The sequence below is a fragment of the Doryrhamphus excisus genome, linkage group LG10 (genome assembly GCF_037039965.1).
Source record: "Doryrhamphus excisus strain RoL-2023G ecotype Guam linkage group LG10, RoL_Dexc_Guam_v1.1, whole genome shotgun sequence".
Classification (NCBI taxonomy): domain Eukaryota; kingdom Metazoa; phylum Chordata; class Actinopteri; order Syngnathiformes; family Syngnathidae; genus Doryrhamphus; species Doryrhamphus excisus.
In genome coordinates this window covers 20168180-20185962 of record NC_136366.1, presented here as the reverse complement: position 1 = coordinate 20185962, position 17783 = coordinate 20168180, and the positions used below count along the sequence as shown (strand labels likewise).

Sequence of the window (17783 nt, the reverse complement as noted above, 5' to 3'; positions counted from 1 at the left end):
GTGATGCACAGAGAAAATGACTGCGATGAAGCCACATGGTCGCTAAGCAGAGATACACACCTAACGTTAGCTGGGCAACCCCTACAAAACAAATGGAAAGGCTTACGTTACACACAGGAATTCATTCAATCGCCGAATCATCAAATCAGCCTTGTTGCAGAAGAGCACCATACTCGCCACTGGAACCATATCAACCTACCTTCATCCTCAGAGACGTCCAAGATCTCATCCACCGTCTCGGGAAAACTCATCCGATGCTTTTCCGTCGTGATCTGTGGAAAGAGAAGAAAAATGATGCCACCTCAGAGATGGTAAAGAGGCGAGAGACGATGTACCGTATTTTCCAGACTATAAGTTGCACTTTTTTTCATAGGTTGACTGTTCCTGCGATTTATACTCCAGAGCGACTTATAAATGAAAAAAATGTTTGTTACATAAGCACTGGACACCTTTAAATTAAAAATGCGACTTATACTCCAGTGCAACTTATGTATGTTTTTTTCTACCTAATTATGCATTTTTGGCCTTGTGCGACTTATACTCCGGCGTGACTTATAAATGAAAAAACTGTTTATGTTACATAAACACTGGACACCTTTAAATGTAATTACCCGCAAAAAATGCTACTTGCGACTTATGTATCTTTTTTTCTACCTAATTATGCATTTTTGGCCTTGTGCGACTTATACTCCGGCGTGACTTATAAATGAAAAAACTGTTTATGTTACATAAACACTGGACACCTTTAAATGTAATTTCCCGCAAAAAATGCTACTTATACTCCAGTGCGACTTATGTATGTTTTTTTCTACCTAATTACGCATTTTTGGCCTTGTGCGACTCTGGAGTGGCTTATAGTCCAGAAAATACGGTACTTAACCAAAGTGAGAAAAATATTTCATGGAGTTACAGTGGTTTGCATTATTCATGCATTCCAAAAATTAACAATAAAACCAAAAGACACAAAATAAAATATTTTTCTTAAAAGGAGGGGGAAAAAGGAGTGTTATTGATTGATCTGTTTGTTTTGTATGAATTCTATAAGTTACCCATAGAAACATGATACAGATGACTGAAGGATGGGATCTGTCTATAGTGTCTCAACTGTAAAAGAACCATTATCCGTTCTTCAACAGCCCGCAACTATTTTATTTGTTGGTGGCATCTGGTAATCGTGTCAAGCATGCGTGATGGTTTACCGCAGAAACAGACTCCTCAGTCACCAGTTTGAGCACATCGATGACAGAGATGTAACCCAGACGCTTCGCGATGCCCAGTGGAGATGTCCCATTCTGTGTGGAGAAACAAAGTCCAGAAAAAAAGTTTTGATAGAAAAAGTTGTGTTGGAAAGTGACTCACCGACGTGATGTCATTGGGCTGTGCTCCGTGTTTCAGCAGCAGGGTGACAATATCAGTGTGACCCTGCTGAGCGGCCTGGTGCAAAGGGGTGTAGCCCATCTGGAGGCAAAATAGAAAGAATAACAAGTGATGAGGTCTTTTCTGACTTATACGCTCATTGATGAATTACTGCAGCCAATATATTGATAGGTGTTGGTGGCAGGATTTACCCTTGTTTTGCTATTCACGTGAGCCTGCTGCTGCAGAAGGAACTTGACCACCTTGATGTTACCGTAGTGACAAGCCACGTGAAGGGGAGTGTAGCCCATCTGAGACAAACATATATATACATCCACAATATAACTTTTACTTTTAGAACTACTGTGCTGCGCAGGAAGTATGGATCTCACCCGTGAAGCGGCGTAAACAGACGCTCCCTGTTTGACGAGCGTGTCAGCGATGCCCACGTGACCCTCCTGTGCTACAAGATGCAGGGGGGTCAATCCGTTCTGAGAAAGAACAGATGCAGAGATGTAAGAATTGAGCCATCGATTTGGAATTTAATGCTTTGTGTGTTTACATTACATACACACACACACACACGACTGCCATAGTACCTTGTTTCCTAAATTCACGTTGGCTTGTTTCGAGATGAGAAGAGCCACAATGTCGGGTCGTCCCTCCTGCGAAGCCAGGTGCAGAGGCGTGATTCCTTGGAGGGACTCGGCATTGGGCGATGCCCCGTTCTGCAGCAGGCAACTGGCCACCTCCATCTGGTTCTGCTTGGCCGCTATATGCAAGGGGGTGTAACCGTTCTGCAGAGAGACACAATGACGTGCAGAACGATGCAGGAGTGGAAACTGCCTAGCGTGTGACCTGTGCAATTAAACCTCAAAAGGCGACAACTACTACGTCACACTTTGCTGGAAAAGTAAAGAGACACTCTTAGAGACACCAATGAGCTTACAGGGCTCAGCAAGTTCCCAAGTACACAGTACTCCAAAATAATAGTCTTCCGAGGTAATAATAATAATAGTATTCTCTAGGGGTGTCATGATACAAGCACAATAATTATTGGACATAACTGAAAGATACATAAATGCATTGTGGGAGGAGTCTGAACATCGAGATTTTGAGACAACCTAAAAACAGTACTGTATACAGTAAAGTCTCGTTATATCGATATTCTCGGGAGTCGGAAAAAATACCGATATAACCGGACTATCCATATATCCGATCCTGCGCCGAACTGCATTAAAAGTGGGCGGATCTTTGATATGGCATGTAATTTTCTCCTTGAGTTCATGGATTGCATATCTAGCATGCTTTTGTACTACAATACATTTTGTACTACAGTAAATAAAAATAAACTTACGCTGTAGTGATTACCGGTTACCGGGACATAATTCACCCCGGAACTATCGATAGGGAAGGTGTTGCCACCCGGAGGGGTAGGCGCGAGGGACGGGTGTTTTCCGCTGTGTGTGCTGCACTCTGGTGGTGGAAGTGTGAAAAATAAAGTTGACTGGAAGCAGCCGTTCGCCGTGTTCTTTTTTGGTATTGAAATCCTTAAGCAAAGATTGATTTAAGCTGCTTTTGTATCGATATAAGCAGACCAAATTGGCTGGCGGGAGATGAAAAGGGCATCGTAGTAACCGGATTATCATAATAACCGGGTATCGTACTAACGGAACTAATTATATCATAAAAGACTAGAAATTTGCCGGGAAATGAAAATAGTATCGTAATAAGTAGTAATTCGTTATAACCGATATCGATATAACAAGACTTTACTGTATATAATAGCTAGGTGTCACATGTGTCGCTACATGCAATGCCATTTTTTCCAATGACCCATGTGAGGTGTCTTACTCGTGCGGTGCTGTGTGCAGATCCTCCCTTGCTGACCAGGAGTTTAACAACATCCAGGTTGTTGTGGTGAACCGCCACATGAAGGGGTGTCAGACCGTTCTGTTGGACACATACATCAACATGTACTCAGATATAAAGACATAGACCAGGGGTGGGCAAACAGACTCACGGGACGCATTGATATAACAAAATTGACGGGGGGCCAGATTATATATTTTACACATATAATTCTAACACCAGGAATTTTTGTATCTGTAAAAGTATCATGCAACCTGCTATGTGTGCTTGTGTCCCTTTTTTTCCAGGAGCACTTTGTAAACAGCAGACCACATCAAATAACCAAATTGATAAAAAAAAAAGCTACTTAAACCATCAAAAGGTTGGCTCAAGCCATGATGCCAGGTTGTATGTTTCAATTAAATACTTTGGAAAGAACAGGCAGGCCGTATTTAAACACTTGGCGGGCCGGATGTGGCCCCCGGGCTGAAGTTTGCTCACAACTGACATAGACATGCAGTTGAACCTCGGTTTTCGTCATTTCGCCCTCAGTCACCACTTCCTGGTTTGGATTTTGTGGCTCCACTCCATAGGGGAACACATTTATAGCAACACACACCAGCATTGATGTCTTAAATGAGTTGTTTTCTGTTATTATTATATTGGATAAGATGAGGGTAAAGATAACAGTAAAGGTGTTATTTATTTCATGTTAAAAATGTATTTAGAATGCTGTAAACAGGTTTTCTTTGCTCCAACTACAAAAATATTCATGGTCAGATCAGGAACCAATTATCAAGCAATTCCTGCAGCGCAATGTTGTTCAAAAAATGGTATGCGACACACCCCACAGTAACATAACACACTGCTCATGTTGCACTCTTTTTACGTTACACGCGTAAAACTGCCTCACCTTGCCAGCTGCGTTGGGGTTGGCGCCTCTCTCGAGAAGAAGCTCTGCTACATCCACCTTTCCGTATTTCGAGGCAACATGGAGGGGGGTGAAGCCTTTCTGCTCGGGTAAAAAAAAAAAATCAGTGGAACTAAATAGTGAAGACAAAATAATATGATGCACGCCAGTGTCACCATTACCTTGGTCATTTTGGTTTGTTGTGCTCCAGCATCTAACAAAATGCGAATGGTGTGAATGTGTCCTTCACGTGCAGCGATGTGTAAGGGCGTGTGGCCTGCTGTTGTCGATGAATCAGGGTTAGCCTTGTGCTCAAGTAGCAGCTTGACCAGCTCCTTGTGTCCCATGCGCGCCGCACAGTGAAGAGGGGTCTGGTCGTCCTAGAAACGGAAAGCAGCAGCATAGTACTTTGTTTCATGGCGGCGGAGATCACGGGTACCTTGGCCTTGGCGTCCACTTGTGCCGCATTCTGCAAGAGAAACTGTGCAACTTCACAGTGTCCCGCTCTGGAGGCCATGTGAAGGGGAGTCTCCACTTTCTGGATGCACAGTAAACATACACAGTATCACACCCACGACATGGCATATGTCATTAACACCAAGAGGTTCTTACAACATTGGAAGCATTTGGAGAAGCCCCTCTCTGGAGAAGGTTCTTCACGATGTTGAGATGGCCCATGAAAGCTGCTACATGGAGAGGAGTGAGGCCAGACTGTGCACATGGAGACAGATTGAAAAACAAATATAAAGGTTTGTGTGAGCGGGAAGATGTTTGTCGAAAAACAATCATTGACTAAACAGAGGCGATAAAAATAATGACACATAATACATTTTGTCAGTGCGCCAGCCCAATCTTACCTTCTGACTTTACATACTGAGTCAATGTTTGCAGAAACTTTATTGAAAGAGGGTGATCGGACTTTTACAACAAAGTTGCAGAGCTTTTCCCGGAAAAAAATGGGGTGTATGGAACGTAATTTCTCGTTTTAATTGTTTCCAGGTCTGTGTTAAGTGGGATTCCTTACTGATAAATACATTATTTTCATATAATTAATCACCTTTTCACTCATATTACACCATATAGTAGACATAATAAGAGTAAATAAGCCATTTAAGACATAACTTGTGCTTGTGTGTGTGGCTATAAATGTATTCCTTGGGGAGCTGAGTGGCGGGAGGACAGGAAGTAACATCTGGGGTTCAGGGTTGAGTTTTTGGTAGCGTGGGTTACAGGCAAACGTCATACGTGAAGACGCGTAATTCAAGTGGCGAGAGATGACTGTACTTCATATTTAAATAAGAGGTAAGACCACAAATGCTCTTCGTTTATTCATTCATTCATTTTCTACCGCTTATCCTCACAAGGGTCACGGAGGTGCTGGGGCCTATCCCAGCTGTTTTCGGGCAAGAGGCGAGGGTGGAATTGAAATCGGGTCTCCTAGCTGTGAGGTCTGTGCGCTACCCTGAGATAATTCCAATCTGCAATAAAAGCCTGTTGTTGTGGCAATCAAGTCTATTGTTGGCAAATAGCAGGCCATATTCAACTACAAATAGCATGATATTTAATTAATATCTATTATTTAAAAACGTCATACGTGAAGATGCGTAATTCAAGTGGCGAGGGATGACTGTACTTCATATACAAATAAGCTGGAGCCTATCCCAGTTGTCTTTGGGTGAGAGGCGGGGTACACCCTCGACTGGTGGCCAGCCAATCACAGGGCACATATAGACAAACAACCATTCACACTCACATTCATACCTATGGACAATTTGGAGTCGCCAATTAACCTAGCATGTTTTTGGAATGTGGGAGGAAACCGGAGTACCCGGAGAAAACCCACGCATGCACGGGGAGAACATGCAAACTCCACACAGAGATGGCCGAGGGTGGAATTGAACTCGGGTCTCCTAGCCGTGGGGCCTGCGTGCTAACCACTCGACCATCATGCAGCCCTGTTCTTTGTATATATAAAAATAAATAAATAAAATACTACATGGAATTAAAATGCTATACTCTTAAAAAACCCTCCAGCCAAGTCCCTCACCACACATCACCGCCACAAATATCTGGTAACACCATCTCACCTCTGTGACAGCTTCTAAGGAAGCAGAATGTTTGAGCAGCAGGTCCATCGATCGCATGTGGTTCTTCTTGCATGCAATATGGAGAGGTGTGAAACCATTCTGGAGCCAGAAAAACAGCCAAAAAAAACCCAACTTAAAACAACTACAAACAACTTAAGTGTATATTTTCCACAGATCTCAGGCATCATATTTTGAACATAAGGAAAAGAACTACCAGAGCTCGAGCATTGGCTTTGGCGCCCTTGTCCAGAAGGACTTTGGCCATGCGGTGGTGACCACAATGGGCTGCTACATGAAGAGGGGTTAAGTGGTCCAGCGTGATATCGTCAATCTCTGCGTTGTATTGGAGCAGCTGTCTTACGCAGTCCATGTGATCCCCCTGAGCTGCCATGTGGATGGGGGACAGACCGTTCTGCACAAGAGCACAGAGACATGAGAAGAAGCTTACTGGAAGAAAAAGATGCTGTGTGTAAGAAATGCATGTTGTGTAACATCTTCAGATGCAGGGTAGAGGAAGCTCCAAGCTAAAATACTAAATAAACAGACTAATCCTTCAGTAACATACTCAAGAAGACACCATTTTATAACAAGGATATGTGATTATACATCGTTAGAGATCACCCAGATGATATCAAAAGAGTCCTACCATCCAGAGTGAGGTATCAGATGAAAGTCTGACTGGGAGCTCATTAAACCGTACCTTGGTTTTAGCTTGGATGGGAGCCCCGTGTTCCAGCAGGATCTCAATAATGCGAACGTGTCCGTTTCTGGCTGCACAGTGAAGCGGAGTCAGTTCATCCTGCACAAAAAAAAGGATACGCATTCGACAACATTATGAGCAAGAAAGAGGAACTCAGCAGGGGGAGAGGCGACAGATGGAGCAGATAAATATTTGGAAGCTAATGGGAAAGCGTTAGCGACTAAATGCCAGACGTGAGCAGCGAATGCAACAGGAAATAGCAACTGAAATAGGAGGTACCTTCGTTTTTGCATCGATCTGGGCCCCTCTGTCCAGCAGGAGTCTGACCATCATCATATTGCCCCTCCTGGAGGCAATATGAAGGGGTGTAATGCCATTCTAATGAAGAGGACGAAGAAAAAAAATAGGTCAATGTCATGAATTGTAAGAAACACCAACGTTGCATACATTTGTGCTTGAACTCCATCCCCTTATTGCAGTGCCTTAATGTACTGTATTGCTGCCTAGTCTTCCTTCCATAATCATGTACTCCGAGTATCAATAAATTCTCTTCTTTTCCTCACAACCCCAGCACCAATCCCTGACAACTTGGGCTTTGACCTTGTGGATTATTTTGTGCAGTTCTGGTCCTCTATATCCTGCAAGGTGGAAGTTATCATTAAGTGGCGAGACAGGAGATAAGAGTTTTTAGATTACTAGAGCCTCTAGACATAAAATAACACCCCTAGAGTCACTTTTACACTTGTATTACTCAAAATAGTAGACATAATAACATAAAATAATATTGGACATAAATAAGACATAACACTCTCACTTGTTAGCAGTGGGAGAGTTTCTTTTGTTTTTTTTCCTGTGGTGGCTGTCAATGTAACATCACCAGTGTTGGGCACGTTACTTAAAAAAACGTAATTAGTTATAGTTACTTCTCAAAAAAAGTAACTGAGTTACTCCACTACAAAAGTAACTAGTTGCCAGTAAAAGTAACAATTGCCCCCACACAGCAAAGAAGGGTACCATTACAGAGGTTTGCATTTATTGTGGGTTTAAGATGCTCACACAAGACGTGGACAAAGTTTTTTTTTCGGGGACATAATGTACATTTTACCTTTGATATCAACGAGGTTAAAGTAGTGTCTGTACTTTCATTTGGCAAATGCTGTTTGGACTGCTCTAAACACCCGCCCACCAAGTTCTCTGATTGGCTGAAAACGCAATCTTACTAAACCTTAGCCAATCCTTATTGCTTATGTGCTCTAAACACCCGCCTACCCAAGTTCTCTGATTGGCCGAAGACGCCATTTTAGTAAACTTTAGCCAATCTCATTACTTATGTGCTCGAAACACCCGCCCACTTAAGTTCTCTGATTGGCCGAAGACGCCATTTTAGTAAACCTTAGCCAATCTCATTCCTTATGTGCTCGAAACATCCGCCCACTTAAGTTCTCTGATTGGCTGAAGACGCAATTTTACTAAAACCTGAGCCAATCCTCATTGCTTATCTCACCCCCTCCCTTGTCACTCTGTAACACTCTCACTGCGCTGCAGATTAGTTAAATAAGAAGTCGGTGATATATTTTTAGGGGGCTTCAGTCACGTGCAGTAACGGGGTGTCGAAAATGGTAATTAGTTAGATTACTGAAAAAGGTAAGGGCGTTAGTAACGCCGTTATTTTAAACGCCGTTATTCCCATCACTGAACATTACTAACATTTTAGTTCCTGTTTAGCCAAATTTATGCTTGAAAATGCTTAATTTAAGCCAAGATTGTGTAAAATTTCCTTAAACATGCACATTTTTAAAAACGAATAATATCCCTTAGTCAACCACAAAACTAATATTTATTTTGAAAATTCCTGATAGTGTGAAGCTGAGAAATTAAAACTATCAACCGTATAGCGCTTTAGTCCGGATGGGAGTGCCCGTAGAATTTTAAACTTTAGGTGTTAGGCGTGCCCTAACCCAGTGCAAGTGCACCCAAAGGAATGTTGACAATCATTTCTTGACACACAATGTTTGAGTCACAGTTACTGGGTTTGAAAAAGCAGCTGACACCTTTGGGGTGAAGTTTACGTTGGCCCCTCTGTTCAACAGCAACTGGGCGACGCTCATATTCTCATAGTGGGCTGCGATGTGGAGAGGCGTGAAACCAGTCTACAGAGAGAATAATAACAAAAACGTACACATCTGAGTAACAAAATACATTTTTAGTGTATGGTGTAACTTTGGCCAAATACGCCAATATATATTGAACCTTGCTGAGAACGTCAGGATTGGGGTCGTTCTGCAGAAGCACGGCTGCGGTGCGCGTGTCGTCATTTCGGGCAGCGATGTGCAGCGCGGGGAGGCGGACCTTGCCTTTGGTGCCATAGTTGATGAGTAGCGCTACAACATTTTCGTGGCCCTGCTGGAGGGCTACCGCCAGAGGAGTGAAGCCGTCCTGATGAGAGAAAAGTAAAAAAGAGTGAGTAAATATGGTAAATAAAATAAAAATAAATAAGTAAGTAAATAGGTAAGTAAATACAATTTTATTTATTTATTTTTTTGGTAGTGGAAATGGAATATAACTAATTTGCCTGTCAGATTCGCCCATTAAAAGCTACTTTTACATAAGAATAATAAACATGTTTGTCTATATGAGCCCTGCGATTGGATGGCGACGAGTCCAGGGTGCACCCCGCCTTTTGCCTAAAGAAGACAGCTGGGATAGGCTCCAGCATACCCCCTTGGCCCTCGTCAAGATGCGCGGTGTAGAAAATGGATGGATGGATGGACGGAATAAAACAAATTCTTCATTAAATTATTTTTAGTGCAAAGTAACAAAAAAAAGGCAGCAGCTGTATCATTACACAATCAGGGACTGACGAGTGAATGTCACAGACATGGTGTCAGATGAGGCTGACTTTGTGCTCTATGCCGCAAGGCAGCAATATACATCCTTTGCACATTTCTCAAGAATACGCCCCCCTTGCGCAACATTCCCCCCCGTGGATCGTGAGGTACAGCATGTCCTCATCATACTAATAAGAAGCATTAGCATCGATGGAGTCCTCACTCACGCGCACCTACCTCAGTTGGGAGACTCTGATTGGCACCGTTCTCAAGGAGGAACTTGACCACTTCTAGGTGATTCTCTTGCGCCGCCATGTAGAGAGGACTGAACCCTTTCTGTATGAAATAAACATTGGAACATCATGAGGAAACACAGAAACAATAAACAAGGGCTTACTGTAAACACTGTAATACACTGACTGACTCACATGCGACTGGGCATTGACGTTGGCTCCATAATTGACAAGCTCAGCTACCACTTTCTCCTGGCCTGCCAGCGCTGCGATGTGGAGAGCCGTGTTGCCTTTCTGGACGTCACAGAGGGATGCCAAGACGTGAAAAAACTCACTCATACGCACAAAGCAAAGACATAGCCGAACAAAGAGCACATGCCTTGGTGGTGGCCTCCAGTTCGATGCCGGCGTGCAGGAGCTCCAGGACCATTTTCACATGACCCTCTTTAGATGCCAGATGCAACCCATTGAGGCCATTCTGTGAGAAAAAAAAAACAGAGTGATAGAATCATTTTCCATGCATTTTCTAGACCAACGGTCCTAATTCGGGCCACGGATGAGCTGGAGCCTATCCCAGGGGTACATATAGACAAACAAGCATTCACACCTGTCAACAGCAGCTTTGACTCTCACTGCATGCGATACAATTTTTCTGTCAAAACTGATTTTTGCAAGGTTTTTGGATCTGAGAGGAAGAAACCAACAAAAGTCGTCCAACCAAAGATTTAAACTGTCAATTTTTTTTAACTGTGCTAACCGCTCGGCTGCTTGAAATGTAAAAAAACGAATCTGGTGTGCATAAATCTCCAAAAGGCCAACAGAGTATTACAAATGTGTTCCTTTGAAGGGATTATCTGTATCGCAAAATTTGTGTAGTTCCAGTGTAATAATCCCTTTAATAACCAAGATTAATAGAATCACAGACCGCATTAACTCAAAAGTAATACATCTCTTATGGCAACTTAATGAATTAATCAGCAGTGGCCTTTCAAGTCGGTGCATTAATTCGCTCCTAAGTCAAGCAGCAACTTCTAATCACCTGAATCAACAAAGATTTAAATGTCTCCAAGGCTGCGGACTTGGCATCAGTTTTAAAAAGCTGCCAAACTCGGCAGTATTAACTCACTGGAATCTCAATTTCAAACGCCATTGGTTTAAAGCCGTGAGCTTCCACAGCACATCCCCCTTCTAGTTACCGCCCCTCTAAAAATAGACGATAAACCCACTGCTACCCTCTTCTGAGTAAATGCAGTGATGATAGTGATGAGCAAGCAGCCATTTATCTGTGTGTGTGTGTGTGTGTGTGTGTGCCTAATTGCCTCTCAGTTTGTCAAAGGAGGGCTCCAAACTCTTGCTAAGACCAACCCGACCACCAGGAGTCTCAGTTATCCACACTTATCATCCACACTTCCAAGTCGAGTATACTGCAGCGTCACTCTGCTGACCAGCTTGTCTTCTGCAAGCTGAGCAAGATGATGAGAAACACAATCATACCGTATGCATGTTATTTTAATAACCATCATATCACTGCATGTGTGCACAATGTGCATGCAATGCACATATTCAATGTACAAGCTGTATTGGGCCGATGATGCAACAAGGCGTAAGAAAGTAGACAGTTTTGGGCATGGAGGATTGAAGGAACTATAATCTGAAATACTGAATTATTTATGTACACCACTTTACACAAAGGTGGAGTATCCAGGAGTTCTTGAATTTTTAATTTGTCTTTTCTGTCTTTTTTATTACTTCCTGTGAAGACACAGTCTCCTTGGGGGACAGTGTGAAATTATGTGTTGCACTTAAATGATCCACTAAATACTTCAAGTAAAAACAAACTTTCTTCTCTGTAGAATAAAATGTATTTCTCACGTATTTTAATTCAGGCTGTTTCATAATAGTGACCTCATTACTGTGGGAAACCCTTGTACCTTCCCAACGTGTTATGAAACACCACTCTAGAAGCACCAAATATTGCTATCTATTCTATTAACATTTACCAAGAAAATCTTCATTTAATTTATAATCCATTTTAGCGCAAGTATGTCATCACAATCCATCCCATTGCAATTAGCATAAGTAATCATACATACATACATTGTATAGGGCCAGAAAAGTGGTACAGCCAAACTTAATTAAACCTAACTTGCTGTTTAAACCATCATCATCATCATCATCATCATCATCATCATCACAAATGCCATCAGCATGTCATCTCAGTAAAAACATAAATTCTCCTCCCATTCAGTGTGGAAGTGGTATGTTTTGGGATTCTTATTTTATCTTTCTTCCCCACTTAGAATAAAGATATCAGATTCTAACTAGTTAGCTTGCTAGCATGCTATACAGCCGTGACCATTTCTTGTATTCCTGCAGTGATCCCATAGCCTGTGCATTAGCAATGTGGTATAAACAAAGGATAAGGGAGTATTTATGAGTGTGTTATTTCATGTCTACATGGCTCTAAAATGGTTAAAAATAACTAATTCAGAAAGTCAAACGTGTTTTCGATGCTCTAACTATGAACTATTTCAAAACACTGACTTCTACTTTGTAGAAATGCACTAATTACCCAATTCATCACGCGAAACGAGGGCCGACTCTATATAGAAACTCACTTTTGGTATTTTTTTTATTAAGCACTGCTAAATAATGATGATACCTGTTTCTTTGCAGGTAACTATAGTTAACTGAGGAAAAACAAAGATTATGTTATAGTTATGTTATAGTCACTACATCAGGATAATAGTCATCTCCCGCCCTTGTCTTTGTCAACACTCTCACCTACAGTGCATCCGGAAAGTATTCACAGCGCTTCACTTTTTCTACATTTTGTCATGTTACAGCCTCATTCCAAACTGAATTAAATTAATCTCTTACCTCAAAATTCTACACAAAATCCTCCATTATGACAATGTGAAAAAAGATTTTTTTGACATGTTTTGAATTTATTAAAAATAGAAAACAAAAAAATCACATTTACATAAGTATTCACAGCCTTTGCTTAATACTTTGTTGATCCACCTTTGGCAGCAATTACAGCCTCAAGTCTTTTTGAATATGATCCCACAAGTTTAGCACACCTATCTTTAGGCAGTTTTGCCCATTCTTCTTTGCAATAAGTCTCAAGCTCCATCAGGTTGGATGGGAGACGTCTGTGCACAGCCATTTTCAGATCTCTCCAGAGATGTTCGATCGGATTCAAGTCTGGACTCTGGCTGGGCCACTCCAGGACATTCACGGAGTGGTTCTGAAGCCAATCTTTTGAGATCTTGGCTGTGTGCTAATGTCTACTGTCTATATGGTCAAGGTACATGACCAGTCTACTGAGGTCAAGAGCGCTCTGGAGCAGGTTTTCATCCAGGATATCTCTATATATTGCTGCATTCATTTTCCTTCTATCCTGACTAGTCTGCCAGTTCCTGCTGCTGAAAAACATCCCCACAGCATGATGCTGCCACCACCATGCTTCACTGTAGGGATGGTATTGGCCTGGTGATGAGCAGTGCCTGGTTTCCTCCAAACATGGCGCCTGGCATTCACACCAAAGAGTTCAATCTTTGTCTCATCAGACCAGAGAATTTTGTTTCTCATGGTCTGAGAGTCATTCAGGTGCTTTTTGGCAAATTCCAGACGGGCTGCCATGTTCCTTTTACTAAGGAGTGGCTTTCGTCTGGCCACTCTACCATACAGGCCTGATTGGTGGATTGCTGCAGAGATGGTTGTCCTTCTGGAAGGCTCTCCTCTCTCCACAGAGGAACGCTGGAGCTCTGACAGAGTGACCATCGGGGCCTTGGTCACCTCCTGACTAAGGCCCTTCTTCCCCGATCGCTCAGTTTAGAAGGCCGGCCAGCTCTAGGAAGAGTCCTGGTGGTTCCAAACGTCTTCCATTTAGGAATAATGGAGGCCACTGTGCTCATTGGGACCTTCAAAGCAGCAGAAATGTTTCTGTATCCTTCCCCAGATTTGTGCCTCAAGACAATCCTGTCTCGCAGGTCTACAGACAGTTCTTTTGACTTCATGCTTGGTGTTTGTGCTCTGACATGCACAGTCAACTGTGGGACCTTATATAGACAGTTATTATATTTCCAAATCATGTCCAATCAACTGAATTTACTGCAGGTGGACTCCAATTAAGCTGTAGAAAGATCTCAAGGATGATCAGTGGAAAAAAGATGCACCTGAGCTCAATTTTCAGCTTCATGGCAAAGGCTGTGAATACTGTGATTTCTTGGTTTTCTATTTTTAATAAATTCAAAAAAAGGAAAAAAAAAACTTTTTCACATTGTCATAATGGAGTATTTTGTGTAGAATTTTGAGGTAAGAGATTAATTTAATTCAGTTTGGAATGAGGCTGTAACATGACAAAATGTAGAAAAAGTGAAGCGCTGTGAATACTTTCCGGATGCACTGTATGCTAACCAGTGGCAGTGCTAAAATGCAGTGGAAATTGTGTTTCGGGGACAAAACATTTGGCCATGACTACAGACAGGTGGCTGATTGGTCCTTATATCAGGTGTCAAACCCTCCTCCCCCCCGACCCTGAGGATATAAACCATGCAAATACACAAAGAACACTGGACATCTGTATTGTTCTTACTTGATTTGCAGTATTGATATCTATTCCGTTCTTGATGTGGTCCAGAGCTTTGTCCAGGTTGCCTGAACGAGCTGCACGCAGAAAGCTGGTGGCTGCATCGGCCTGCAATGAAGACAGAGGATGACTGTCAATCATGGGATCAACGCATGGGAACAATCTGTTTACATCGAACTCAGACAATAGGATCCAACTCGTCTTCCTATATGACCTGAAATACTGTACTACAAATCCGACCCTATTGTAGTCAGTACGCCTCTGAATCAATGCTATGTAGGACAATGGTATTACAGTTTGTGTAAATATTCTCACAATGGCGTGCCACCCACACAGCAAACCAGGCGGACATTCGTAGCTGAGCACACACTCTGCCACGAGGCGTGCTGTCTGCCCGTCTGATCTCAGAGGAGAGCACATGTGCTTTGTGTCTCTGCGTGTGTTTGCAAGCCCACCTTAGTATTCATTCACCGGCCGATAACATGACACATCTAACCCGCACCATGAGAGGTTTCCAATAGCCTCCAGTGGAAATACATTCACGCTGCGCCATATTCTCGACCCTTTCCTTGCCTTCTCTCAGCAGCGTCATTATGAGCCGTTGATCCGGAGGGGTTTGATTATACGGAACTTCTCTCTCACATATTTTTACTGTATTGCGTTGTCGCTACCAAGAACAGACGTACTTCACCCCGGATATACGTATGTACTCCATTAGATTATACTGCATCCTTAAACAAATAAGATAATTTGCTCCACCCTTCTTTCCAACTAAACCTCATTTAATTTCCATTACACAAACAGCCTGTGTTATGCACTCAGATAGATTAGTTTCTTGCACCTTGTACTTGTTGAACACAATACTCGCAATTGCAAAGGTTATCCCCGCAAAGTCAGAGCACATGATGACACGAGAGTGACAAGGCCATAGCCATTTAAAGTCCTATATAAAGTTTTACTTGCGTTATCCATTGCAATATAAAACCTTATACTGTAACTCCATCACAATTGATGGATGAAAAAAATAGTTTCGATTTTCCTTTGACCTTCGGGAACAGATTATTGTCGAAAACCGTGATATCACTGTACTAATATAGCATCAAGGGAAAATAGCGGTTCATTCAATTATTGTGAATGTAAACAGGATACTTAATATATACGTCATAATAAAAATTACATGAAGATAAATTGCTGACAAATGCTAAAAATAAGCACATAGGCTGAATAGGATGTTGGTCTTGGCAACCAAACGAGGGGAGGAGGATCACAGTAATGAACCCTCATGGATTTGAACAAAGACCCACTTTAACCACAAAAGACTGATTAGCAAGCAAACACAGCTTGCACTGCCACACACACTACAATACAGTACAGGAAAGTACAACATGCACTTTAGCATCATGGCTAGTTCTAGATGTTCTATATGTTCAGGAGGTTGTTTGTATTCATAAACACAATTTTCCTCCGTTTCAGTGGCTTGGACTGGGCATTAGATTAATACCAGCTCTTCATGATCGAAACTCCATTCTCAAATCAAACTCAAAATCAATACTTTTGATACTTCAGTCATTTGCAAAATTCAGCCACATTTCATCCAAACAGGAATGTGCTGTCAAAGTTTTCCAACAAAGTCATTCAAGCCTCTCACAACTCCTGACTGTTTTACAAACACCATCCTAACACAACAGCAAGTGTAGTAACAGCCATTCACAAATGGAATGCCATAACTATACATTTCCCTGCAGGAAAGTAGAGATCGATGCCAAGATGAAGTCATCGCGCTGAGAATTAAAAATCAATAGCCGGGCTTCGCAGAGTGGCAGCTGCTCCAACATTAATGGGCAGATGGATGGTAGAGGAGTGGCAGCACTAACATCTCATTGGCATAAGCCTATAAAAACCATACACATCATACAGAGATGGGCTATAGAGCAAATTACATGAAACCAGCACATACAACAACAAGCCCAACAGGCTGTCAATTCAAAACACAAAAATAAAAACTAATCAAATTTACTGCAATGAAAATAGGTCTTCTATGAGAAGCTATTAGACACAGAATTCACTGAGCAAAGAGAGTGAGAACAATTGTGCTATGTGAGTGTGTCTGTCAAGAAGGTTTTCTTTTAGAAGCTAATAGACAGACATGCATTGAGTTAAGAGAGTGACAACAATACATATTTTGCGTCTTCCTCTTCTAGTGTTTTACCATAAGGCAGAACTCTGATTGTGCTATGTGAGTGTGTCTGTCAAGAAGGTCTTCTTTGACAAGCTAATAGACAGAAATGTATTTATTTAAGAGCATGACAACAATACTTATTTTGTGGCTTCCTCTTCTATTAGTATTATACTATAAGGCAGAACTCTGATTGTGCTATGTGAGTGGTGTCAAAAAGATCTTCTTTGAGAAGCTAATAGACAGAAATTTACTGAGTCAAGAGAGTGACAACAATACATATATTGTGTCTTCTTCTTCTCCTAGTATTTTACCATAAGCCAGAACTCTGATTGTGCTATGTGAGTGTGTCTGTCAAGAAGGTTGTCTTTGACAAGCTAATAGACAGAAATGCATTGAGTTAAGAGAGTGACAACAATACATCTTTCATGTCTTCTTCTTCTCCAAGTATTTTACCACAAGGCAGAACTCTGATTGTGCTATGTGAGTGTGTGTCAAGAAGGTCTTCTTTGAGAAGCTAATAGACAGAAATGCATTGAGTTAAGAGTGTGACAATGATACATCTTTTGTGTCTTCCTCTTCCTTTAGTATTTTACCAAAAGGCAGAACTCTGATTGTGCTACGTGAGTAGGTTTCAAGGTCTTCTTTGAGAAGCTATTAGACAGAAAATGCACTGAGCTAGCAGGGTAGGAACAATACATCTATTGTGTCTTCCTCCTCTCCCACTATTTTTCCATCATTTTCCATCTTGAGCAACTCTGATTGTTCTATGTGAGTGTGTTTGTCAAGAATGTCTTCTATGAGAAGCTACTAGACAGAAAATGCATATTATAAAGGTGTAATAATAATATCTAACAATACCAAAATCTACAGTATCACGCTACTTACTGTGTCTAGCAAGTACGACATAGCATGCACACACACACACACACACACACACACATGCTAAATGCTGCAAAATGCATGGCCGTGTGCAAGCAACCATAATAACTGATTTAAGTTCTAATTCAGGTCATGTATATTTCAGCATGATGTCTCTTCTCTTGAT

General features: G+C 41.8%; 1 protein-coding gene across 10 annotated transcripts in view; it reads right to left on the bottom strand.

Annotated features, from left to right (window-relative positions):
• Positions 1-17783, bottom strand: part of LOC131120067 (uncharacterized) — a 66767-nt gene that overhangs the window by 30007 nt on the left and 18977 nt on the right. For 9 of the 10 annotated variants that reach the window (XR_013629312.1, XM_078794278.1, XM_078794283.1 and 6 more), the window contains exons 2-23: positions 14566-14667; positions 10341-10443; positions 10161-10255; positions 9970-10068; positions 9155-9340; positions 8956-9054; positions 7184-7282; positions 6905-7003; positions 6419-6616; positions 6205-6303; positions 4730-4828; positions 4557-4655; positions 4300-4497; positions 4121-4219; positions 3211-3309; positions 1956-2153; positions 1749-1847; positions 1569-1667; positions 1360-1458; positions 1200-1292; positions 200-272; positions 61-81 (exon numbers count right to left, since the gene is read on the bottom strand). Coding sequence is in view for 9 of the 10 variants with exons in the window: in XM_078794278.1 (XP_078650404.1) it covers positions 61-81; positions 200-272; positions 1200-1292; positions 1360-1458; positions 1569-1667; positions 1749-1847; positions 1956-2153; positions 3211-3309; positions 4121-4219; positions 4300-4497; positions 4557-4655; positions 4730-4828; positions 6205-6303; positions 6419-6616; positions 6905-7003; positions 7184-7282; positions 8956-9054; positions 9155-9340; positions 9970-10068; positions 10161-10255; positions 10341-10443; positions 14566-14667 (2455 nt within the window). In the remaining variant the exon portion in view is untranslated. The remainder of the gene's footprint in view (positions 1-60; positions 82-199; positions 273-1199; positions 1293-1359; positions 1459-1568; positions 1668-1748; positions 1848-1955; positions 2154-3210; positions 3310-4120; positions 4220-4299; positions 4498-4556; positions 4656-4729; positions 4829-6204; positions 6304-6418; positions 6617-6904; positions 7004-7183; positions 7283-8955; positions 9055-9154; positions 9341-9969; positions 10069-10160; positions 10256-10340; positions 10444-14565; positions 14668-17783) is intronic. The other variant, XM_078794279.1, reaches the window with a different exon arrangement.